General features: G+C 34.3%; 1 protein-coding gene across 4 annotated transcripts; it reads right to left on the reverse strand.

Annotated features, from left to right (window-relative positions):
• Positions 1-264: 264 nt before the first annotated feature.
• On the reverse strand, positions 265-27069 carry LOC149804323 (uncharacterized). 4 transcript variants are annotated; one of them, XM_089938797.1, is made up of 6 exons: positions 26754-26861; positions 25805-25864; positions 21403-21675; positions 15343-15474; positions 8712-8799; positions 265-5526 (listed from the first exon to the last, which is right to left on the reverse strand). In XM_089938797.1, exons 3-6 carry the CDS (start codon positions 21616-21618, stop codon positions 5147-5149), a joined length of 816 nt encoding a protein of 271 aa, XP_089794923.1. In that variant the 5' UTR covers positions 21619-21675; positions 25805-25864; positions 26754-26861; the 3' UTR covers positions 265-5146. The 4 variants fall into 4 exon arrangements, with proteins under 4 accessions (XP_089794923.1, XP_089794930.1, XP_089794908.1 ...); XM_089938804.1 differs by lacking the exons at positions 25805-25864; positions 26754-26861 and adding an exon at positions 27047-27069; XM_089938782.1 differs by lacking the exon at positions 25805-25864 and having other exon boundaries at positions 26754-26875.

Below are 27069 nucleotides of genomic sequence, written 5' to 3' on the forward strand. Positions count from 1 at the left end.
AAGAGTGATTGGCCATATGTTAGATCATCATCATCATCATCATCAGTCTCATGACCTAGTGTGGTCGTTGAGGCACAGTGCTGCTGAACATCTGACCAGTTCCCTCCACTTGTCTCGATCATGTGCCAATGCCTGTGTCTCCGCAAAACTTTTCCTGGTCCATTCTGTGATGTTGTTAGATTATATTATGTTAGATTATACATTATTAAAAATAAGCTTTGCTGTTTTGATAAAATCAAAATAAATGATCCACTCAATAATTCTAAGAGTGAGTTTATTAGGAGAAACATTTGTTAAATTAACAACAATATTAATGAGTTTTTCCTGGCTAAAAGAAAAGCAAAACCTACCATAGTGATTTTGCAATAGTTAAAATGTTCACAAGTCTTGCCTCGGTCATTTTCTTCCTTTTCTCACTGATAGCACCATAAAGATATTCACATAAAATGGTATAATAAGGCAAACAGCAGATGGGATTTAAAAGAGTAATCAGTAGCTGCAGTCAGGCCTTGTCTCTAGTGCCATTATACTTCACAAATAATATAGTCAAATATGTATATCATTACTATATCACATGATCAATTTTCAAATTCTGATTGGCTAACTATGGTGATTTACATTTTTTGACTGTGTGCATTTCCCAGTGAAATGCTAAATCTATAATTGTCTTCTCCTTTGTGACCTGTTTTCCAACAGTGTTGTCTGGCGGGATATAGTGCCCATGTCTGCAACTTGGGAACCATACCACTAAATACTGTGGGATGTAAGTTCCATTACAGAATTTGAAGATTACAAAGCTGCGGTCATCTTAAAGTCCCAAGTATTTGACCTCAGGTGCCAATCTAAATAAAGTACACTTTCTGCTCAAGTCCCATATCTTTCTTTACTTTCTAGCACATATTTAAGATAATGAGACATTTGGATTTTTAACTTTTTAAAAGAAGATATAAATACTTTTGAATGCTTTTAAGATACCTGCATCTTGTATTTTAGGGATTTCTACCATAACCTGCAATAACTTCCTGTAAGTATTCATGTGATGCATTATTTATAACTTGATACACACACACACACACACCAGTTTAAGACTGTATCTAAATTTTGTCAGTGATTCCCTACCTAGTTTCTCATGCACAACATTAGTGTCATAATAGCAATTTGAGATTGGCCAGCAAATCACTGTTCCTGACCCCTGAACCCTTTCTCAATAACCCATGATTTATCCCCATTGAGGATTATTTGAAATGTGCATGATTGTAATCCACATGCTCCCAAAAAAGTTCACATGAGGCACCTTTAATTGTCAAAGAGGAAACCCAAAATGTATTGACTTTAGCTGTCTTAGCCACTGTCCATTTAAAAAGCAAATCAAATTTTTGATGGTGGAAGTGCTAAATAATAATTTAAGACATAGAAATTGCTATAACAGCCAAACATATGTGACTGCGTATTTGATAAAATGTGCATGATTATGTAATATTGAGGAAATGGGATTTCAACTATGATAAATGTGTGTGACCATCTATACAATAAAACATCTGGGATTATGAATGTGATATGCATACTATCAAATATAATAAGCAATGATAATTCAAAAAAAGTTTTATACTAATATGTATCCCATTCTTTCTCGTCATGTTATACAAGTTCTTTTCTTCTAAATATTAAGAGTTCCTAATCAGTTAGTGTCTCATGTTCTTGATCTAGAGATTTCTGGAAAATTATATTTTTTCCTTATAAATGTGTATATCAGGTTGGTTACATAAAAATATGAAGGGAAAATCTGATGTATGGTTGAGGTCAGTTGTGATATGAGGCACTGTAATTTTTTTTAGATGTATCTAGCTTAAATCAATTTTTGGGCGTTATATGGTGTTTGGCATTCTAGGGCCCCATCAGAGATTGCAAATTCATAACACAGTAATTGACACTTACCAAACATGTCTGCTGGCTATAAGAAATAAGTATGCAATAGCATAGCCCAAGCTGAAACTGTTTCCTTTTACATGAAAATATTAGAGAGCTACTGCCATATATATATGGATGAAAACCAATTGATATGTATGGTATTTTGAAAGGATTTATGAGCTTAACTAATGCAGGACTCACATTGCCTGCACAATGGTATGTTTGTAACATCACAGAATGGTTAAATCTCTAATTCACCTAATGTGCGATACAAATTTTTCAATAAGACTCAAAGGGTGTATGATTTTTCAAATACAAATACAGAACATGCTGATAAATTAATCGTATCAGAGCAAGAATGACATAATGGCCGTGAAACATTTTATATGAAGCCTGAAAAAAGTCAATATTGTGCAAGAAAAGTTTGTTGCTGATGTTATCTGAGCCATATGTGAGAAAACCTAGTGAAGATGAATGACATGGAAATGACTAGTGAAGACAGTGATATCAAAATAGCCAGTAAAAACAGACAAGGGATAATCAAGTAGAAAAATGCTCTTTTGATAATAATATAGCAACAGCATTCACACCTGCCTTTCAGCAAGAACGAAAATCCATCAAGGTGTTAAGGAAATATAAGCAAGTAAACAAATCTTGGCTCAGAACCTAACGCAAATTTTCCATGACTGTGACCTTGACTCAATGCTGAAAAAGGAAAGTGCACATAATAATAATAATAATAATAATCAGGACTTTGTATAGCACCTAATCTTTAGAAGCTCTAAGCGCTTTACAACATTAGACAACACCTATAAGATAAGAAACAATATTATTATTACAAAAACAAACAACATGAAATTAGAAAAACATTAAAAAATAAGAAACATGCTGAGAATATTTCAGGTAGGAAACATTATTAGGTATTTAAGTTTGTTCTTGCAGTCGAAATAAGTGAGTTTTGAGAGCCCTCTTGAATGTGATCACTGTGTCATTGTGCCTAAGTTCAGTGGGCAATTCATTTCACGTTGCTGGGCCCTGGTATGCAAAAGAACGCTGTCCATATGACTTTGTTTTCATAGTGGGAATAATGAGTATACGATTGTCAGAAGAGGAGCGAAAGTATCTTGCTGGTGTGTACACACGGGTGAGGTCAGATAGGTATGTTGAACTAGAGTCCGACAGTGATATGTAGCACAGAGAACAAATTTTGTGTTTGATTCTGGATCGAATGGATAGCCAGTGTAGGGTACAGAGCAGCGGGGAGGTGTGCTCTGATCGTGGTACTCTAAGTATGATCCGAGCAGCTGTGTTTTGAACTTTTTGAAGTTTCTGGAGTAGATATTGAGATGAACCAGACATAATTGAGTTACAATAGTCCAGTCTTGAAAGTACTAATGAACATACAAGTGTTTTAGTGGCATCAACTGAAAGATATTTGCGAATTGAGCTGATGTGTCTCAGCTCAAGATATGCAGCCTTGCATATGTTCATGACATGTTGGTGCAATGTGAGAGTACTGTCAGGAATAACACCTAGGTTTCGTACTGATTGTGTGAATTTAATATTGGCGTTGCTGATATTTACTGTTTGAGGTAAAGGATGTGAATGAGAAAGTCTCTGTGTTGTGATCATCATTCATCTGTAGCTTGTTACAAGTCATCCATGATTTCATATCAGAAATGCACCTCTCTACACCTTGGATGGTAGCATCAACTTCAGTTGGGTGGCTAGATTTGTATATTTGGGTGTCATCAGCGTACAATTGGTGAGACACTGGATGATGATCTATGACACTTGAGAGCGAATGAGTGTACAGAATGAAGAGAACAGGTCCAAGAACAGACCCCTGTGGAACACCACAACATAGAGCAACTGGGCTGGAGTGTATTCCATTTGCAGATACAATTTGTGTCCTGTTGACCAAGTAGGACTTGAACCACAGTAAGGCTGTATCTTGAATGCCAAATATATTCTGGAGATGGTGAAGTAATATATCATGGTCTATTGTGTCAAATGCTGCAGACATGTCACTGATTTGATTGCTTCATCCATGTATGAAGGAAATCAATCAAGAGGTTTTGGAAATTAAAATTATTTAACCAACACTTTAAAGAAAATTTTCTGTGACTAAAACCTTGACCCCAAGCTCAAAGAGGCATGTGTACCTGTCTCAGGAATTGTCTTAACATCATAATGATATCAATAGGTTATGGAAATATAAGCAAAGAAAAAATCTTGAACCAAGATACAACAGAAAATTTCTTTCACTATGACCTTGACTCCAAAAGTGAAATGCTTGGAAGAGATCACTGAAGAATTATTGGTCTTAGCTTCATAGTAATTCAAACAAAGTACATTAGGATTCTATCAGGAATTTAGGAAACATGTACATTCAAAAAAGGTAACCATAACCATAACAAACTTCAGATAACACTGTTGCTGTTGGAAAAGTGATTGCTATGTTTCACCTTCTCCCTAATGTGGGCTTGACAAAAAGAAAGAAAGAAAAACAAAAAGACAATTTTAACCAGAATTTGATGCTAGATGGTCTGGTTGAAAGATGTCCCCTCTTTATAATGTCTAGAGATCATGGCAAATTAAAGCCACATAAACTGACCTAAACAGCAAACTCACTTGCATGGATCGGAAAGGGTAACACTAAATGACCCAACCACACTCTGCTAGGGCAGAGTAATAAATAATGATTACAAACTCCAGTTACCATATCTTCACTTTAATATGGCATGTTACATAGGAACAATTTAAGATCATTTAAAATTAAACTCAATTCTGTGATACTGAATAATAGGGCCTAATGGTAAAAATAAATTTGAAATACATGTGTTCAATTAAAGATGATAATATTTTAATTTTTAAATATATTCCTTAAAATGATTTACTTAATTTAATTTATCAACTAATCAAGTGATTATTTTAGCCCTTTTTTAAAGTCAATCAGAGCTACAAATACAGGTTATTGAAAAGTAAGTCCTGGGTCACATTTCCCTTTATATACGAAACTCAGCACAAATTCTGATTGGAAATTGGATGTCCGTGAATGACTCAAAATACTAACAGCTACAGAAGAATATTGATAGCAGAAGAAACTAATTTTATATACACCTGTAAAAGAGTGAATGAGGGAATGAAAACATAGCACATGGTCCTCCTTCCACAACCTTCTTCATCATCAGTTTTTCACAGTGTTTTGCATTTTAAAAGATAGATATTTAAGCAATCAGCTCATATTTTCAGACTGAGTGCATTCACTTTTATCATCATCAGTTTTCCTACTACAAACTGAAGACTGAATGCATTCACTTTTGTCGTCATCTGTTTTCCCAGTACAAACTGTAGACTGAGTCCATTCACTTTTATCATCATCAGTTTTCCCACTACAAACTGCAGACAAGTTAGTATCTGTTAAAATGTTCTCTTCTATCCTCTGTTTGCTACTTGTTTCCACAGGACCAAGCTGGTTTGACTGTGTACCAGATCTTAGTCTTAATAAAATATTTTTCTTCCACTCTTCCTCAGAAATAGAATTTGCCCATTCTGGTATGTGGGATGCTGGTAATTTGAAACTGGACATCACTGATATGATCTTGTTAGCTTCATCTAAAAGAAAAAATTCAAAGGATGTAAAGTTAAATGTTGGAAAGTATTATCAAATATGTATCTAAAAATCAAGATATATTAATAAAATACTATAGGTCCTGTGACAGTGTTAATACTATGAAAGCTGAAAGCATTTTCAGAGCATAATGTTTCTTTAAAAAAATACTTATCCATGATATTATGCCAGGAGTTCTGCCATTATAAATCTTACTAATTGATAAGGAAACATTAACTTCATCTTTTGGCTTGTTTTACCAACAAGTGCATTAAAACATCATCTCCTTACTGAGAAGGAAGCCAGATGAGAGTAATCTCCCTTTTGTTTCAAGGACTGGTACCATATCCTGTCTCTCATCAAGTTACTAATGCTGCAAAAGTCAAAAGTACACAATCTTCAAGGGATGTCATTGTGGAGGCAGTGCTCATATTATGATTGGTAAACCAGTTGTTGCATGTCAAAGCTTTTTTTCCAAGCCTTGTATATGGAAGATGGATTCTACACTCCAGGACTATTTGCAATTTTATCTAATGACTGATGGGAGTTAGATGTGGAAAACCAGCATGAAAATTCTGAAGAAGGATGGTTAAAATATTGATAGATGAGGAAGGAAGATAAAGATAAGGCAATAAAGAAATCTCAAGTGATGATAGTGAACACTAAACTGCATATCAAGGTTGTGGAGAGTGCTTTGAGCAATTATCATTGATTTCTAAGCAATGCCCTCACCCCATTTTGTTTCAATGAATTGCATTCATAATTAAACTACAACACTGAGTTTTGCATCAATCTTACCTTCAAAGAGGAAGGTAGACAGGTAAGAAAAATGTCTTATGTTCTGTAGTCAAATTTGGTGCTAATGTGATGATTATAAATACTGGAAATCATATAGGAAATTCATGCCAAATATTCACAGATAAACCTTGAAAAACACGACAATTCAATCTAAAACAAAATATGGCTCAACTGAAAAGTCCATTACTGATAATAATTAATCTGTTTATCTAATTATGAAGACAGGACATTTGCTTTTGTACATGTAGCCTATTTTGAATGCAACCTATTTTCAAATTTGTTGTTTTATATTACACAACAACTGTGGTGAAGCCACATAATACCATTTTCAATAGTTTTGCATATCATCATCATTTAAATAATAAGACTTGAAAATATGCAAAAACACCTGACTAATGTGACTATTTTGAACTTATACCTCAACTTCATCCTATTTTCATCAACTTAGTTCAGTCTGGCTGGAGAGGTAAATTCATCCAGACATTAGGGTCAAATTTGGACCATGAGTTATGATTAATGCACTAAAAAGTGATCCAAAGCTTTTGTATGATTAAGATGACTTCTGGTAAGATATAATGTTAAATTATGTCTCCAACCCAGTAAAACAATTAACATGTATGAATGGAATTAGGGAAAAGTTCTGATAGGCAAGATCTACTAACTTTTGATTGGGATATTTAAGGTATGTGAAGCAAATCATTATATATATATATATATATATATATATATATATATATATATATATATATATATATATATATATATATATATATATATATAATGTGTGTGTGTGTGTGCGTGTGTGTGTGTATTATTTCAGACAGTGAATGGTCAAGAGTCAGATATTAAACAGCCCAGTTTCCTACACACACCCCACCCTGGTTTTCTCAAAGTGTAGCTATTATTTTAGGTCCCTTGGTAACTCACATCCTCGCTTATAGTGCGATCTTTGTTTGTGGACCCCGCTGTGCACAAGTTATTGAGGGAGAGGTGTACTGATCTCAAATTAAAAACATTTTTACCTGGGACCAAAGGGACTTAAATTTTTAAAAATGCACTTAAATTGGTTCCCTAGAACTTAAGATATCATCTGGAAATGACGTACATAGATAAAATCTATTGTTAGTAACACTGACCATGAACTTAGAGGTAGTGACCCATAAAACATAGAGTTCTTAGTGACCTTTAAACACTAGGGTTCTTCGTTAATTTAGTGACCCCTAAAACACTAGGGATTTTTGTGACCCCTAAAACACTAGGGTTTTTTATGACCCCTAAAACACTAGGGTTTTTTGTGACCCCTAAAACACTAGGGTTTTTTATGACCCCTACAACACTAGGGTTCTTTCTTAAATTAAGTGCCTCATATGTATCAAGTTGTGTTGAAACCCTTTCACAAAATTAAAGAGACTTCATATGTATTTCAATACTTTTATATTTATTACACAAAGGCTATCTTCCAATATTATTTACAAAATGATGTACTTAGTGCTGATTACAAATATCTAAAGTAAACGGCAAGAAAGTTTTAGAGCTTAGATTAAAACAATGGTGCATACATAACTGCCCTGGACATAGTTGGACAGAAAACAACCAACCAGAATGTGCATCCATGCAAACAAAATACAGGAGTAATTCTCTGTAACAAGAAGCATATAGCATCAATGGATAATGAATTACAGGTAAACATTAATGGATATTAAATCACAGGTACAAAAACAATATAATCATGTATAATTACCTGGTTGATAGTGAAGATAATGTACAGATCACTTGCAGCTGTTCTAAAGGCTCAATATGCTGTCTGATGGTACTGCTGATTTCTTTCTGAGTGATCTCACATGCATGCATCAACAGTTAGTTGAGATAAATTTTGGTCCAAACATTTTACTCAATTTCTCAATACCCTCATAATGCACTTTACCTTCATAAAATCTATTTTTAGCAACAGTAACCTTGACCTTAGACCTACTGGTCCCAAAACCAAAATAATTCTTTCTAAGGCTAAGGTAAAATATATGTACTGTTTTGTATTGAAACATGTTAAATGAAACTTACATTATCATCTGGAAATGAAATGTATTGGCAACATTTATTTTTAACAAGTTTAATTTACCTTGAACCTATTAGCCCCAGACTCAACTGGGTATTCCTTGGGTTAAGGGGAACAAATGTACTAAGTTGTTTTCAATCTTTTCACTTGAACTTAAGTTATCATTTAAAAAACTTAAAGGACACTTGACCAGCCAGATGGACAAACAAAGGTAAACTACAATACCCTACAACTTTCAATGCCAGGGTATATAAATACTGCTGACTTGCTATCTAAAGGGGTGTGTGTAGTTTCCATTTTAATATTATATATCAGAATTAAAGTAAGCAAGATCAGAACCTGGATCCATGACTGGTTGTTGTGGATTAGGCTGTCTTGGTTGATTCCATAGCAAACTATTCTTGTCTGGTGCTGCTAATTCTGGTACCTGCAAGATACACAATTTAATTGTCATATCAATTCTTTAGTATACATACCAAAATTTAATTAGGTACAATTTAATTAAATTGTGGGAATATGTTTTATTATTGGATGTAAAGTTCAACAGGTGGTTATAAGATCGCTCTAATTAAGAAAGTTCTATAGTGGGACAGGCAAGAAAGGCACTTTTAACTAAAGAGGCATTTTAGGTACAAAATTTAAGTTTGCATCTGTTAACCTATTTCAGGATATCACCTTCTTCTTGTAAAGAAAAGACAAAGTCCACTGTTACAAATAAAGACATAAGTACATTCTCTTGGGTAAAATAAAGAAAATATTTAAAATGTATTCATAGTTACCTCACCACAATGCTTCAGTGTGTCTTTTAGCTCTCATTTCCTTATTTTGATATACCCAATAACTTGTTAAAAGTGCCATTAAAACCAACAAAAGAGACATTTTTACAAGCAAAATGATGTCTTTCATAGATATTAGGAGAGTCAAATTTAAGTGCAATTTATTGACACATGTTAGATACTTAATTCCTGACCACACATCATTACTGTTATAGGATGGTTATGGTAAAATAGCTGATCCAGAAGAGAACAGTACTGGAAAAAAGCAAGGTACAAAATCATTATCATTTTTAAATAATTGCACTTGACCAGGACTAAACTCAAGCCATTTGGCACCTGTTTGACAGAAAAGTGGACTAGTCCCATGGATTGGGCCATTTAATTAGTAAAACCCTGCCCATGTTCACAAAACTATTCTACACGAGTTAAGCACAAAGTTTTTTTCTTCCGAGACATCCATATTGAAATTGTGTATAACATATCCCTAACTGCATACAGCATAAACCCAGAGTTTCTATCACATGATGTTAGGACAGATCTGATTCTATGCTGCCTCCTCTTAAGACTACATCAGTTATAAAAACAGAGTGCCCACATTGTGTTTTCTTTGTTCAAGTTTTGATATAATCAAATTATTAATGTCCTTTTTGTGGTAATACTTTCAAATTTGGCATCCCACATCTTTGCTAGCCAAGATTCCAACATTTTAACCTTGGCAGATCAAGTAGATATTTTAGTCCTTTGTATTAGTGACATCTATTGGATGTCATGAGTTGCCTCCGTTAGTATGTAAAGCCAACTAACCAACTGCATGTAACTGCAGTGCATTGTACATCGGCAGAAAATGGTGGAGGCAACTGACTTCAAAAGGATGTAAGTTTAACATCGAAAATATGATTATATTCCTTTTATAGTCTGCTTCACTATAAAAATCGGCAATTTTTCGAAAACAGTCTTGTTTATAGTGAAACCTACAATGAAAGTACAGTAGCATGGTTATTTTTAAGAATATCTATAACAGTCATTTAACTATACAATTTTCTAATGGATTCTGACAAGCGAGGAAAATTGCACCTTCTAATAAATATGTTAAATAACTTAATATTTTTTATGTTGTACTGGATGCAGTATTGCAGTGACATTATTTCCTAGCAAGTACTGCTACAAGATAGCATTTGGTTCTTAAAGTCACTCTGGAGTTCATTCGCAAAATCATAAATTGACCATTTGTCATGCCCAGAACAATGTACACTGATTACAAAGGTCATACTGCATATGTTGGCATTCTCTGCCATTTGAAATGGAAACAACTTGGAACATGAATATTTAAAGTTTTTCCCATGAAGGTCACAGGGAGTGACTAATGCTAAGACACTATGTGTCAACATTCTCAGTGAGAACTACTAAGACTCTTTCGCAGAACACATTTCATTCCTGCTGTAACTCATGAAGAATCCATATTTAACCAAATAATATATTATTCATTCACTAAAAATAATTTACTTCATTACTCTTGGGGGACCTGACAATTCAAATAGTTGCCATTATACTTATGAAACTTATAAAGAAATATTAGCTGCCTTATGCAAAGTGTCTACAGCTACATTCTTCTTTTCTATACAAAGACCTTTGTCTATATACTATGCTCTCTATCTCTCTCTCTCTCTTACTATTTCTGGCGGAATAGTGACCTCCGGTACTATCTGCTTTACCAAAGTAGATACATTCATTTCCAATTAGAAATGATATAATGATATATGTAGAAGCTTTCAGAGAGAGAATGAGTATGTAAAATGGTGATTCTGAAGAACTACAAACTTGTATAGTGATGTACAGCACACTGGACAATGACACTAAATAAAACAACAAATTCTCACAGTGATGTTCAGTACATTGGACAGTGACACTAAATAAAACAACAAATTTTCACAGACGTTCAGTACATTGGACAGTGACACTAAATAAAACAACAAATTTTCATAGTTCAGTACATTGGACAGTGACACTAAATAAAACAACAAATTTTCACAGTTCAGTATATTGGACAGTAACACTAAATAAAACAACAAATTCTCACAGTTCAGTACACTGGACAGTGACACTAAATAAAACAACAAATTCTCACAGTTCAGTACATTGGAAGTGACACTAAATAAAGCAACAAATTCTCACAGTTCAGTACATTGGACAGTAACACTAAATAAAACAACAAATTATCACAGTTCAGTACACTGGACAGTGACACTAAATAAAACAACAAATTCTCACAGTTCAGTATATTGGACAGTAACACTAAATAAAACAACAAATTCTCACAGTTCAGTATATTGGACAGTGACACTAAATAAAACAACAAAATTTTCACAGTTCAGTACATTGGACAGTAACACTAAATAAAACAACAAATTTTCACAGTTCAGTACATTGGACAGTAACACTAAATAAAACAACAAATTCTCACAGTTCAGTACACTGGACAGTGACACTAAATAAAACAACAAATTCTCACAGTTCAGTATATTGGACAGTAACACTAAATAAAACAACAAATTCTCACAGTTGAGTATATTGGACAGTAACACTAAATAAAACAACAAATTCTCACAGTTCAGTACATTGGACAGTGACACTAAATAAAACAACAAATTCTCACAGTTCAGTACACTGGACAATGACACTAAATAAAACAACAAATTCTCACAGTTCAGTACATTGGACAGTGACACTAAATAAAACAATTCAGTGATGTTCAGTGCTTTATACAAAATGCTGATTCCAAAGAATACCAATCTTGCATATTGAGGCTCAACCCATATTAGCATACTCCTTCCATACTATTTCTGATTCTTTCAATTGCCTACCATACTGTTTCTGATTGTTTCAATCATGTACCATACTGTTTCTGATTGTTTTGATCATGTACCATACCATTTCTGATTGTTTCAATCAAGTACCATACTGTTTCTGATTGTTTTGATCATGTACCATACTGTTTCTGATTGTTTCGATCATGTATCATACTGTTTCTGATCGTTTTGATCACATACCATACTGTTTCTGATTGTTTCGATCACATACCATACTGTTTCTGATTGGTTCGATCATATACCATACTGTTTCTGATTGGTTCGATCATGGACCATACTGTTTCTGATTGGTTCGATCATATACCATACTGTTTCTGATCGGCATGTACCATTCTGTTTCTGATTGGTTTGATCATGTACCATACTGATGGTTTTGATCATGTACCATACCATTTCTGTTTTATACAATTTCTATCAACTGGCTCTTCAAGATTCTCTTTGTATTTTATGCATGCAATTTTCAGTTCATGTTAACGAGTCTTTATCTTATTTCTCTTATCTAAAATACGCAAGTTTACTTCCACTCAGAAAATTTTATTTTTCTAAAGAGTTTAGCAATTTTAATGACATTTTGTTACTTTAAAATAAGAACCAATTTCTCCTTGTCAAGGGACATAACAGTTGTTGCAGTGATCAAAGCTGTTGATCAAAGCAGTTACAGAGTGGCACATTAGTGATTAGTGTGCCTGACTTTGAAAGAGAGGGAGGGGTGGGGTATTTTGTAGAAATATGCTAATTTTATCAAACTGCCTAAGTTTACAATGAGGCTCATAACAGAAATCAGTGTTTTTGTCAAGTTGTACAAAACACAGTAAGTAAGGATGCCAAAAAGACAGTTCAAACCTCAACAAGGACATTATTCTGTAACAACATTTTGAGAAAACGAACAACAGTATAAATTCTCTTTTTATAACAAAACATGCCTCTGTTTGATTTCAAACAAAAAGCAAAGACTCTGATGTGTGATTAAATTATGTAACAGTAGACCTGGGTCTATTCTGGTTTTTTGCAGATTATTCATAGCTAATTACAGTAATCACAGCTAATTACAGTAATCACAGCTAATTACAGTAATCACAACTAATTACAGTAATCACAGCTAATTACAGTAATCACAGCTAAGTACAGTAATCACAGCTAATTACAGTAATCATAGCTAATTACAGTAATCACTGTGAAAATATGTGTTTTCATTACAATTTAATTGTAATGATTCTACATGTGTACTACAGTATGATTCTAATGCACTATCTTCCTTATTTACAACACCAGCATTCATTCACAAACAAAATTAGCTTGTAACATGGTTTCTAACTACACGGCTTATTAACAGCAAGTAATGATAAATAGAAAAACAGATTGTTTGACATTAAATGTACAAAATCTGGACTATAAATCTTATAAAGGTCAATCATGATGACAGATTCAAAATCTGTTTTCTCAAGTAAAATTGACTCTAACCAAATTCCAAAATTTACCATTGAGTTATTAAAAAGAGTTAAATTTTTCAAAATTACTGAATAGATTATTTCCCTTTACTAAGGCTTGGTTTGCTGCTATATGTGAAGTCAATCTAGAATGAGCTGACCAGCCATTAATGTAGAAGTGTACTGACTGACTGTATGATCATTTTAGGTATGAATGACAGATTTTTTGCAAGCAATTTAAAACAACAATGAATACTGAGTTTAAGTTATGGAAGATTAAAAAAAAAGTTTAAATCTCTATGAATGATAATTAAGAAACAATCATTACATTAAATTCAATTACTGATAACTGCATAAAATGTTGAATGTATCCTGTATCATTTTATCAGTTTCATTGAAGTTATGAGATATCTGTTTAATCCCAATACTACATCAATTGAAAGTATCATAATTTCACATATTTCTAAATTGTATCTTACACTGTGAAATATTTTCTTTATCATGTTTAAATCGAAATGAAAGTTGTGACTCAAATTAAATGTGCAAAAAACAATAGTTCACATGAATTGTCTTTATCAGTAAATCTCATGCTTTGCATGGGATTTGAGGTGATTTCAAGACTTCTACATATCCCATGTTCTACATATCCCATGTTCTGCATACTCATGGAGGACACCCTGTGTTAGAAATACACTTAATGGAATACATTTTAAAGACTTACTTAAAAGAAAAGGTGAAGAGATGCTGCCAAGAGTTTGTCAACCTACTTGACAACAGAATGAGGACTAAAAGAAAAAATAGGGTAAAGGGTGGGAAGGAAATCACCATAGTTCATTATTTACCCAGAACTTCAATATCTTTCTTTCTTCCTTTTTCACTCTGTTTAGACTTTACTGCAATCAAAATCTTCCTAATATCACTTATCTAGTTGTATAAGCATCAATCTGTTGACTAAGTTTAATCTGTTCCTTATACGAATATGGTTAGAGTTTTTAGCTAAGAACACCATTTCAGTCTGACTGGACATATGCATATCTAGCTTAGTGAGATTCATCTGCTTGGGAAACTGTTTTCTTCAATTTTCAACAGTTCATAGACATCATCTTATGAATATCTCTGCTCCAAAATGCATCTGATTGTGTTATTTGGTATGTCATGTAAGAGTTGACATCCTAAACTTCAAATAACCAAGTTTCAACATAAAAAGGTTTTATTTTTGCCCGTTTTTGTTGCAAATATTATACAACATACCTCCTGTATTAATGTTCTGTTGTGACCATTTATACTGCAATTGCCAAGATTCTGAAACTTTACATCAAAGTTTGGTTCATCTAACCCAGCTTCTGACTTAAATTTAGAATTATCACCAAATCATCCATCCTTTCTTCAATCTGCCATTCACTCTACACATTCACAACAGCCCTAACTAGAAGTTGAAAAGAATTTTCCACTCAGGTATGTATGACTATGACCTCATCTTCCAGGAATGGACCAAAGTTTGCTCTTGCTCAGTTGTGACAGAAGGGCATCAACTATAGAACTCCTCTAGTTTTTCTGTTATAAATAATTAGTGCAATTTCCAAGCATTCTTTTGAATCTGCAAACTTTGAAACAGACAGAGGTATTTTGATCAAATAAGTATGCTTACCTTTTTAAGTTCCTTTTAGATTGTTAAACAGAAGTTTTATACTGATTTGCACATTTGCATGCTATGGCATCATTTCTAAATAAACTGGCATTATAACAAAAGGCAAGATGTACAGAAATTTGCATTTTGTCAAATAGGCTCAACGACGTCAGAAAGCCTAAGAACTATACAGTCTGGAAATCAACTCAAAACTTTTTGGTACAAAAGGGTGGCAGTTTAATGTCATTATAATGAGTGAAGATTTAAATTTACCTGCATGTAGCCAGACTGTTGTGCTCCATGAGAAAAGTCTTGCTGATGGACTAACACAGGGTCCGCCTGCATGCTGAAGGCTGAACTGAAATCATTTCCATGGGATTCATTCAACGCTTCACCTGTACTTACCTGAAAAAATACAAGTAGTGATATGCTAGCAAAGGAAACTGCACATCTCCCAAAGCAAAACAAAAATGGTAAAACAAAACAAACAAAAATAGGAAAACAAGTGGTAAGCACCAATACTATGTCGCCTATTAATAGCACTGTACAGCTACCATGCCTACGTAGACAATATCTGGTAAACTATATATATACTATATATAGTATATATATATATATATATATATATATATATATATATATATATATATATATATATATGTATACACAAACTGATATGCAGAGGCTTATAAGCAAGCCAACATCCTGCTCTGAGAAATCTGTAGAAGACTTGGGTGGGAGATGAGGACCCAAAAGAGTGTGTGATATATGGATTTTTAACGTAGGTTTTTTTTTAAAATCAGTCATACTGCTATGATGTCTGCAGTGTAACAGTTTAAAGAGATGTCTAGAACTAAAGCATCATGCCAGACAAATATCATCATGTTCTACCCAGTCACATTATCCTGATACCATGCCAACCAGTCCTAACACTAACCTGTTAATGCTAAGCCCCCAGTGAGGCAGCTGCTAGTACCATTTTTGTATGCCTTTGGTATGACTTGGTTGGGGTTTGAACCCACGACCTCCTGCATCTGAGGCAGATGCTCTAACCACTAACCCACTGGAGAGGTCAGGACCCAAAAGAATCCAACCTCCACTTCTGACAGAGGTGAACAAAAATGTTTGGCAACATTCAGAATGTTTGTAATTTAATTCCAAAGTGTTAAGAAATATATTTTTTATATTGTTATACTTCCAGCAGAATGAAAAACATCATTCATTCAATAAATCATTTAAGAAAAGTATAATTTTATATTGTTTGTTCACATGACATGTGACTGCACATTAAATTCCATTATTCATAAATATTCCTTTCAGCTATCTAGAAATTCCTAAAGTGTGAATAAAATGTTGCACAGCTTTAGAACAGAGCAGTAAACAGTAATGTGTCAGAGTAATCTCCTAATGTGTTGTACATTTTCATTACCAGAAAAAGATTTAGATCACTTCCAATTCAATGATCTATTAAACAAACCATTTATCAATTCAGCAATTATATCACTTATGATTTATACATACAGGATAGTGGAAAATTTCTTTTCTTCATTTCTGAATGGTAAAATTAAATGCCAAAATAAGTAGAGGACGTAATAACTTTGAAAACAGTGCTTCCTTAGCTAATATGGCATCCTGTTCCAGTGGAGTTAAAGTCCTTATAACAAAAGAAATGAACTGATCTTGGTTTGTGCAGTCTGATACCAAAAACATGCACCAAGCCATGGACAGTAAACAAAAAATCCTCTGATTAAACAAATCACAGCTTTTAATGCATGATTATAATTTAAAATAGTTATTTCCAGGTGAAACTTATTCTTACATCTTCAACTTATATGCAAGTGTGTCTGACTTTTATTAATAACCAAAATGGAGGATCATATGCAACTAAACATGATCATGGGAACTTGAATGGATTTTTATTTAAATAAAAAGTGATATGCTCTCTGAATGTTTCATTTGATTAAGATATTTCACACAAAAGGTAAATAAAGTATTTGAAAGGAACGGTACTCACTTTACTTTCATTCCCAACCAGATCTTTTTAATAATTACATCTTTTTCATTTAATGATTCTGACCTATACAGATAACAACATGCATATTGACACTCACACTATAATGTTATGAAATAAACATTGCAAACCGAGTACTACTTTGATATGCTGATTTTAAACAATGAAATGAAAGCAAACCCTGCTAAGCTGTAGCTGTTGCATTTGTAAGACAACACTCAGATGTCTAAAGAATTTCTCCACCAATAAGGCTAGTATGTCTTGTGAAGACTCGGTGAAGACTGAGACTGGGACTCAGTTTGGACATTATGTTAAACTTTAGCAAGCAAATTACTGCACTTTGTCAACAAAAATCTCAACAATTTTAAATGTGATAAAAACAAAATTAGAAAATACCTCACAACTAAAGGATAACTGACAGCTGGGCTAAAAATTATCCAGTAATGACAATCCACAAATCAGAGATCAGAAAATTTGCTGATGGATCACTAACCATTTCTGCTGGATCACAAACCATTTCTGCTAGACCACAAACCATTTCTGCTGATCACTAATCATTTTTGCTGATCACTAACCATTTCTGCTGGATCACTAACCATTTCTGCTGGATCAAAAAACCATTTCTGCTGATCACTAACTGTTTCTGCTGATCACTAACATGAGTTAAGGATCCTTGTGTCAGACAAATGCAACATGGGACAACATTTTTTTCATGTTTATCTGCTTATTAATTTAACTGAGTAACCACCAAGACCATGAACTTGAGTAACCACCAAGACCATGAACTTGAGTAACCACCAAGACCATGAACCTGAGTAACCACCAAGACCATGAACTTGAGTAACCACCAAGACCATGAACTTGAGTAACCACCAAGACCATGAACTTGATTAAGTACAATGAATGCCCAAGGCAGAAATAACCATTTGTTCTTCCACACATCAAGGAAATAAGGGTGCTAATTACAAACACAGTCTTAACACATAATGATCTAGACTGGAACCCCAGCCCAAAGTTCTAATTTCAATACTTATGATATAAAATGAAGGGCAGTATCAAGCTAGTACCATGGTCACAAACGCCAAACTTTGGTGACATGAGACTAGAATCAAAATATAGAAAGACTAGCGCCAGAACATAGCCAATCAGGATTGGTGATGTTGGTCAATTTCAACGAATAATGCTGAATTATACCCAATAACATTGTTTTTATATTGCTGTTAATATACATTCACCGCATTGTGAGATGACAACTGGAAAGTTGTGGAAGTCCTTAAAAGGTGAACAGTCACAAGTGAAATGTAATAAGTTTGATGATAACAAAAAGGCAAATATGATTATGGCGAAATATGACCCTAAAACAAAATATGAATAGCTGCATTTTCTGCAGCAATTATCAATGAAATAGGGAAGTATGTAGTTTATTACGCTAATAATGTGGGTCAGTTGATGAGTAAGTCCAGTAACAGCGTATCACTCTTTCATCATGGCAAATTCCAACTAATGTCATTACACCTGGCATTTCAGCAGTCTTACTAAAATATGAACTTGACAAACTCATTGAAAAAGCCACAAAATCTGTTGTTAATTAACACAAGAAACCTTACTCTGAACTCTTACTGTGTCAACTCTAAATCCAAAGATTGAAGATCATGGTTGTTTCAGTTTCAAATTTTTAAATAATGTCCAATGTTCTTAAATGCTCTGGTAAGTTTTAAAACTCTTCTTAGTCTTAATAATGATGAATTTTTAATCTTCTTCTTACTCACTTAGTCTTCAAACACATCCAGGTAAACACATAATAATAATAATAAAGAGGACTTTGTATATCACCTAATCTTTAGAAGCTCTAAGCGCTTTACAACATTAGACAACACCTATAAGATAAAAAACATATAATGATATGATTACAAAAACAAAACACGATGAAATTAGAATACATTAAAAAACATGATGAGAATATTTAAGGTAGGAAACATTATTCAGTCTTTTAAGTTTGTTCTTGCAGTTGAAATAAGTGAATTTTGAGAGCCCTCTTGAATGTGATTACTGTGTCTTTGTGTCTAAGTTCAGTGGGCAATTCATTCCACATTGCTGGGCCCTGGTATGCAAAAGATCGCTGTCCATATGACTTTGTTTTCATACTTGGAATAATGAGTATACGATTTTCAGAAGAGGGGCCTAAGTATCTTGCTGGTGTGTACACATGGGTGAGGTCAGATAGGTATGTTGGACTAGAGTCCGACAGTGAAACGTAGCACAGAGAACAAATTCTGTGTTTGATTCTGGATCAAATGGATAGCCAGTGAAGGGTACAAAGCAGCGGGGAGGTATGCTCTGATCATAGTACTCTAAGCATATTCCGAGCAGCTGTGTTTTGAACTTTCTGAAGTTTCTGGAGTAGATATTGAGATGAACCAGACAGAATTGAGTTACAATAGTCCAGTCTTGAAAGTACTAATGAACACACAAGTGTTTTAGTGGCATCTACTGAAAGATATTTGCAAATTGAGCTGATGCGTTTCAGCTCAAGATATGCAGCCTTGCATATGTTCATGACATGTTGGTGCAATGTGAGAGTACTGTCCAGAGTAACACCTAGGTTTCGTACTGATTGTGTGAATTTAATGTTGGTGTTGCTGATATTTATTGTTTGAGGTAAAGGATTTGAATGAGAATGTCTTTGTGTTGTGATCAGAATGGCCTGTTTTATCATCATTCATCTGCAGCTTGTTACATGTCATCCATGATTTCACATCAGAAATGCGCCTCTCTACACCCTGGATGGTAGCATCAACTTCATTTGGGTGGCTAGATTTGTATATTTGGGTGTCATCAGCGTACAATTGGTGAGAAACTGGATGATGATCTATGACACTTGAGAATGGCTAAGTGTACAGAATGAAGAGAACAGGTCCAAGAACTGACCCCTGTGAAACACCACAACATAGATCAACTGGGCTGGAGTGTATTCCATGATGTAATATATCATGGCCTATTGTGTCAAATGCAGCAGACAAATCAAGGAGGGTGAGGACTGTAATCTTTCCACTATCCAATGCAGGGAGAATGTCATTAACTACTTTTAGAAGAGTAGTTTCAATACAGTGGCAAGGCAATATGCAGATTGTACATTGCTAAAAGGACTCTGAATTTAGATGAGATACAAGCTGGGATGGAGCAACCTTTTCTAAGATTTTTTATATGAATGTGAGATTAGAAACAGGTAAACACATCCAGATATGGGATTACATCTTTCATGTTTACAGCAGCTGAACTCTCTGTCAGCAAGCCCCGATTTTAAAAAAATCTTAACCTAACAGATTGGCTTTCAGCTTTTGGTTGCCCTAAATGTGGCTAATATTGATTATGTTCAGTATTAGAGAGTTTTTCATTCCCAAATTAGAATTTATTGATTATTTTAGCTCTGTAGTATTTTAGTGTTTGTTCTGCACTCATATCTATGGCCTTTAGTTGCTTTTAGTTTGGCAGTTTTCTTGTAGTTTTCATTTCCATTATTCTCATATGTCTTCCTGTCAAATGTTCTCATATGTCTTCCTGTCAACTGTTCTCATATGTCTTCGTGTCAACTGTTCTCATATATCTTCCTATCAACTGTTCCCATGTCTTCCTGTCAACTGTTCTCATATATCTTCATGTCAACTGTTCTCATATGTCTTCCTGTCAACTGTTCCCATATGTCTTCCTGTCAACTGTTCATATATCTCTTCCTGTCAACTGTTCTCATATGTCTTCCTGTCAACTGTTCCCATATGTCTTCCTGTCAACTGTTCTCATGTCTTCCTGTCAACTGTTCCCATATGTCTTCCTGTCAACTGTTCTCATATGTCTTCCTATCAAATGTTCTCATATGTCTTCCTGACTACAAAGAAAAGGCAGTTAAGTTGTATCTGTAAACTAGAAATAATGAAAATAATGGGTACTAGAAAAAAATAACTACGTGATCAGGTTATTTTTTTGGTCAAGATAGCCACCTCCTCCTCTTACAGTCATCCAAACAACCTGCTTTAAAACTACAGACTGAAAAGCAAGTAAGAGGAATCTTTACATTTTTACCATTTTCCTTTGCTTTCAATGACAAAATTTTTTCAATGACTTTTCTATTACTTTTCAGGAAAACATTTTTCCACAATTTTCCATGAACACTAGAACCCTGAAATAATGATAAACTGAACCGAAATTTGCAGAAGCACATTGCTTACTTTAAAAAATTTACAGTATTAAGCTCCTGTTATCATTACAAATTTATAACTGAATGAGATCAAACAAGTCTTTAAGCCTGTTGATGAAAATATTATTACCTCACCACTGCTATGGTCCGAATTAAGTCCACCATCTGGGTCCTGAGGAAGAGGTATGTAACCCATGAAACTGTCTTCAGCTACCCCATCATAATCATCCTCACTGTCTGAACTGTCAGCATTTATTACAAAATCTGGAATGTGCACATCTTCTGATCGAATATCATCCGAGTTATTGGGGCTCTTGTTTTTCTCTTCATTTGGCACGGGAGCCATGTGTTTTTTTGACTGTATGGACTTTGATATCTACAAGCAATCTATACCATACTGTTTCTGAAAAATAACAGAAGAAATAGTTGACTGACCTCTAAACTATAATTCTGCATTGTAAATATTGTAAATAAATATTCCCATGCTTTTGCTTCCTGGTTTTGACCCTCATCCTATAAGTTTGAGCCTTTTGGGGTATTTCCCTGGACAGTGCAAGAACTGCCCCAAGGGTAAATGTTAGTTGTTAGTTTGCATTTCTCTTTTCTGCCCAATATCATTATAATTTCAGATTTATGAACCATGGGCTACATCACAGGGTACAGAATAACTCCAGAGTCAATGTCAGTTGCAATGTGTGAATTTAATGTCCAGTTAAGTACACATACTATAGTATTTAGAAATTTCTGTAGTTTCCATGTTCCAAGTAGGTTGAGAATAGTCCAATTGCATTAACCGAGGATTCCAAGATCATTTGTATTACCAATTCTCAGACATATAAGAAAATCACTGGTAAAGGAGAGTGATTTAGCCCACTCAGCCACCCAAGGCCCTGAATGGATGGAAACTGAAACATTTTTTGGTCCTAAATCTTTCTTTCTCTATACAATGGTGCAAATATTTTGTAGGTATTTTCACAGTACATTCTGTCACGGTCCAAGTGACACATAGCCAAGAAGACTATTGTATTGGCTAGCCTCGCAATAAATTTGGTAGCTAGCAACAGTTCACCTCTCTTGTTGGGAAGCATGAGTGGATTTTAATTAGGACCCACTGGGTTAATGGTTATAAACAAATAAAGAGCGATGTTAACACAAGTTCAAGCAGTGAAAGATGACAGGGTTGAGACAAGCCAGAGCAAAATTTAGGAAGTCTTGTGCCATTTAGGACACCTTGTGCCATTGAAAAAACGTCATAAAATGATACTTTTCAGAAAAGTGATTAAAAAAGGTGGTCTAGAGAAAATTATTCCGACTACAATGAGAGGGTTAAAAAAAATTGTGGTTTGAGAAAGAAATCCTGCAAGGCTAAGCTAAAGGGGGGGGGGGAGTTCCCAGACAGAATTTTAGATTCTATGTTTCTGAGGTAAGGCAGAATTTAGGTCAGATAATTCATAAAAAAGAGTATGTTTCTCATTAAATCATCCAAGGGACAGCAGGTCTGGAAATTTGAAAGACCTGGAACCAGAGATCAGACAGAGGGAATTCTCCGATGACAAGTGAGTAAGGGCTTCGGACACCACAAAGGTACACTGTATTGTCTCAATTGCATACAATATGTTCATACTTCACTTTTCTTGGAGTCCAGAAGTTAAATGTTTGCATGGATTTTGTCTTGAATGTTTAATGTCTCATGGATTATGTGAATTTGTTCAAATGACCTCATTCAGATTTACACGTAATAGAAATCATGTATTGTAGGAATTTCATGATTTCTTCTGATATGAATTGTGAGAAGTAATTTACTTGTCTGAAATGATAAGTATCATGTAAGCTAAGAACTGATTTTACTATGTCTATGTCAATTAATCACTAATTAGCAAAGTATCATAGTTAGGACAATGAGTGAAGCCCATTAATTCATTTGTGTAATTAAGTGGTGAATTCTTTTCAACCGAGAATCGACGGTGTTAACATTTGCGATGCATGTCAACCAATGTCGGCAACCCGTGATTTACAGCCCACAGTAATAGTTATCAAAGAGGTCTATATGTCATGGTACCAGTTATAAATGCATTTAGCACTAACAAAACATTATTATGGTAGGGTGAATGTGTATTAAGTAGCAAAATGATGATAGCTTAGATATATAGATGATATCAGATATAAAAGCAAGTGGGGTTATCTCTTGGTTTGGTATTATATTTTTATTTGAAGGAAAACATAGCTCCATACCTGTACTGCGCAGTGAGAAACGGCACAGTCTACAGCCGAGATGGTTGATGACCCAATGAGGTTAGAGGAAGAAAAAGAGAAGGAAAAAAATATTGCAATGAAAATCTATCGCCAACAGTGATTTGGCAAAGACTGGAAGCAATCTGGCATGCCAGTAATTTGAGTTTGATCAGTCACTCTATTATATGATGAAATTTGTTCTAGTGCTATAACAGAATGGCTAAGTGAATTTTGCATAACATCTAAGAGAAAGCGAATTATTCAAATGTCATGTTCGATATCATTTTGTTTATGTAATTGAATAAGCTGTTATGTTTTATATACAGGGGATCATGTTGTTCTATTCTATATCTCTGCTCAGATCTCTGTTATTCCATCCATTAGTTTTATATTTTATTTTTCACTCAATCCAGGCAATAATACCATGTTTGATCATCTCCAAGATAACAATAACCAAAAACCATAAGAAGTGGGAAATCACACATCATCCCACCTCATGAGACTGCAATTTCAATATGACATTTTCCAGTAAACTGAAACTCTTCCCTACGAAAACCAAATAAAGTTTGGGTCTCATATTTTATTTTTACTATGAAATGAACCACATAAAACCAAGACTTTCTTAAAACATGACCAGTTATCTGTAAGACTCAAACTGTGAGGTCAGTCAATGAATCTGAAAATAGACTAGAACCATGCATAAGTTGTTGTTGTTGTTGTTGTAGGGTTTAACGCCATTTTTCAAACACAATAGGCTATACATGGCGGCCAGTAATAATGGTGGAGGAAGAATCCGGGAAATCCCCAGTAAGAACCACCAACCCTCAAGAAGCTACTGGCAAGCTTTCTTACATACCCACATTGGCAGAATCCAAGACTCGAACCCACATAGACAGAGGTGAGATGGCAGTGATCCGTAATGGAGGGCGCTTTAGACCAATTGGCCACTCGGGGCCCCCCATGCATAAGTAAAGCAAAGTCAATCACATGCAGTGGCATAGTAAAAACAATAGGTTAAACAGGTCTTCACACCTGGCTGAAGTGACAGTTTTCAAATCCTTGTAAATATGGTAAGGGTGGTTGTGTAAATAAAAAGGGGATCATATATATCTGCCAATCAACAGATGTCCAGTAATATACACCTAAATAATCTTCAGTTAAGACCTGGTCTGTTAATAACATTTCACTAAAACACGTAAATTTACATACAAGTACAAACACAAATGATGAAATAAAAGTAATGCAAACGCTTACAGAAAAAAGATCCATATAAACAATACCATTATATGAATAAAACATAAATTAGGTACTAAAGAATATACACATTTTGCTATAACTAAGGGAACATAACTGATTGCATTTAATTTCAAGTGAAATATGTGAACATCCATGAACCAAAAATCCCTCAAAGCCAAAACTTTTACATTGTTCTATAGGATTTTGATCCTCAGAGCTTAAATTTATGTACAGTACTTATGTGTTTTAAAAACAGTGTTACACATTTATTGTGTGATTTTAGGTTTCCCCCAGTTTTTTGTCCATTGTGCAAAATCTCTTGACCGTGTGCCCCAATGAACATTTTTTCATCAGAAAAAAAAAATAAAACATATACTCATAACTTTTCATCATTGGATGTCCATCCACATCTATGTTGGCTCTGGCAAGGTTAAAGTCACCCCTATTGCAAAGAGGGTTTAATTTATTTTGAGGTTGAAAAAATGACAAAAGATACTCAATTTATGCAAAAAAGATCTGGAATGCAAATATTCCATGGTGCTGTTAATTTAGGCTAACCAGATATTCAAGCATGTTCGTGTTTTCATGATTTATTTTAGCACATGTAAAAACTTGCATTGCAATAATATAAATTTCCAAGGTAAATAAGACAGTATAGTAGACCACAAAGTTAAGGTGGACAAACTATCAAAGCAAGTAAGATTATTTCATCTGATTAGCAATATTGGTACATTATGTACCAGTATGTTTTTCCTTTTTTTTTTATCCAAAATGTTGCTTCCATCGAATCTAGAGAGTGGGAGTAACATTGTCCCCTGCCCGTTGAATCCTATGTGCAACACTGTAACAGCACACATCAATGACAATACTAACGTATATATCTAAGTATGAAAATTGTCTGATGGACTGTATCTCAGTATTCTGGGCTTCTTTGAATACAAAGGGATGAGAAAATAAAATGTATTATCTTACACTTTGAAAGTAACACTTAACTCATCTCAATCAATGGTAAGTATGTTAAAAAAAGTCAATCAATCAATCAATCAATTAATCAATCAATCTACCTAATTTTCTAATGCACAGTCCTTGAATGCAGGCTCCAACACTTGCTGTGAGTTATTTAGCTGATAAAAAATGTTGTTAAATGAAAATTGATAGAAAAAAGGAGAAATAAAAATATCTACCATACTGGGATGTAGTTTAAAGGATTAAAGCAGCTTCTGACTGATTTAAAATGCCAAGTTGGTGGCAAATAAACTACTGTTGCATAGAAAGAAGTGACACCATGACTGATTTAAAATTTTCAGTCGGTGGCAAATAAACTATTGTTTCGTAGAAAGAAGTGACACCATGACTGATTTAAAATGCTGAGTCTGTGGCAAACAAACTATTGTTGACATAGAATCCGAGACTCGAACCCACACAGAGGTGAGATGGCAGTGATCCGTAACGGAAAGCGCTTTAGACCACTCGGCCACCCGGGGCTCCATTGCTGACATAGAAAGAAATGACATCTGATGACTGATCTAAAATGCCGAGTCTGTGGCAAATAAACTATTATTGACATAGAAAGCAGTGACATCATGACAGCATCATGGAGTAAGAATACTGATAGTAATTAGCAGAGTTAGTTAGCCGCCATTAACTATTCTTATGTGTAATTAAATCCAGTTCTTAGATTCAGATATCATAATCTGAAATAACTACGTCTGCTACAATTCATCTTTTGTCTAAATTTCTTAAAATAAAGCACATGCACTTATATTCCCAATAAAAAATAAGCATACACCATGACATAAACCAAATGAAACGCGCGCACGAGTGTGTGTAAACTATACGAACCCAAATGGTTGAAATATGAAATTTGGGGTGGGGCAATATCATCAACTTCCAAGTCGTGTGAACTAAAACAATGAATACGTTATCTTAAATCATGCACAGCCACGATTGCTTGATTACATATAATAGATCTGAATGACATGTGAGAAGAAAGAAGATTATAGCTGTACGTGCCTTATTCAAATTGTAATATTTTGGCAAATAGCACTTTAATTACAATTGTTAGCAACAATCGTTTAAGTGATCTGTAGATTTTCACAGTACTTCATAAGCGCCCCTTTAAGTATGAACACTTCCTGCACTTCCAACAATATCGGATTTTTCCGGCAATGGTCGGATTTTTTTGTTTCGGTTACCTATATTTGGTACAGGTATCACGGTACCAATTGTGTTCCCATAGACCTTAATGCTAATGTTTGGGGAAATAAATATATTTTCTATCCTACTTTAGTGTGCATGTCACACACCTTTCTAGAGAGCAGTGTTAGAT

This window comes from Sinohyriopsis cumingii, chromosome 2, assembly GCF_028554795.1.
Source record: "Sinohyriopsis cumingii isolate HCF-2022 chromosome 2, ASM2855479v2, whole genome shotgun sequence".
Taxonomy (NCBI): Eukaryota; Metazoa; Mollusca; class Bivalvia; order Unionida; family Unionidae; genus Sinohyriopsis; species Sinohyriopsis cumingii.

Excerpts from the sequence above, each read along its gene's own strand:
- LOC149804323 (XM_089938804.1), bottom strand. The coding sequence starts at position 21,618 with ATGGCTCCCGTGCCAAATGAAGAGAAAAACAAGAGCCCCAATAACTCG. Across the intron at positions 15,475-21,402 it reads CGGACCATAGCAGTGGTGAG|GTAAGTACAGGTGAAGCGTT; the intron begins GTAATAATATTT and ends GTATTTTTTCAG. Across the intron at positions 8,800-15,342 it reads AACAGTCTGGCTACATGCAG|GTACCAGAATTAGCAGCACC; the intron begins GTAAATTTAAAT and ends TGTATCTTGCAG.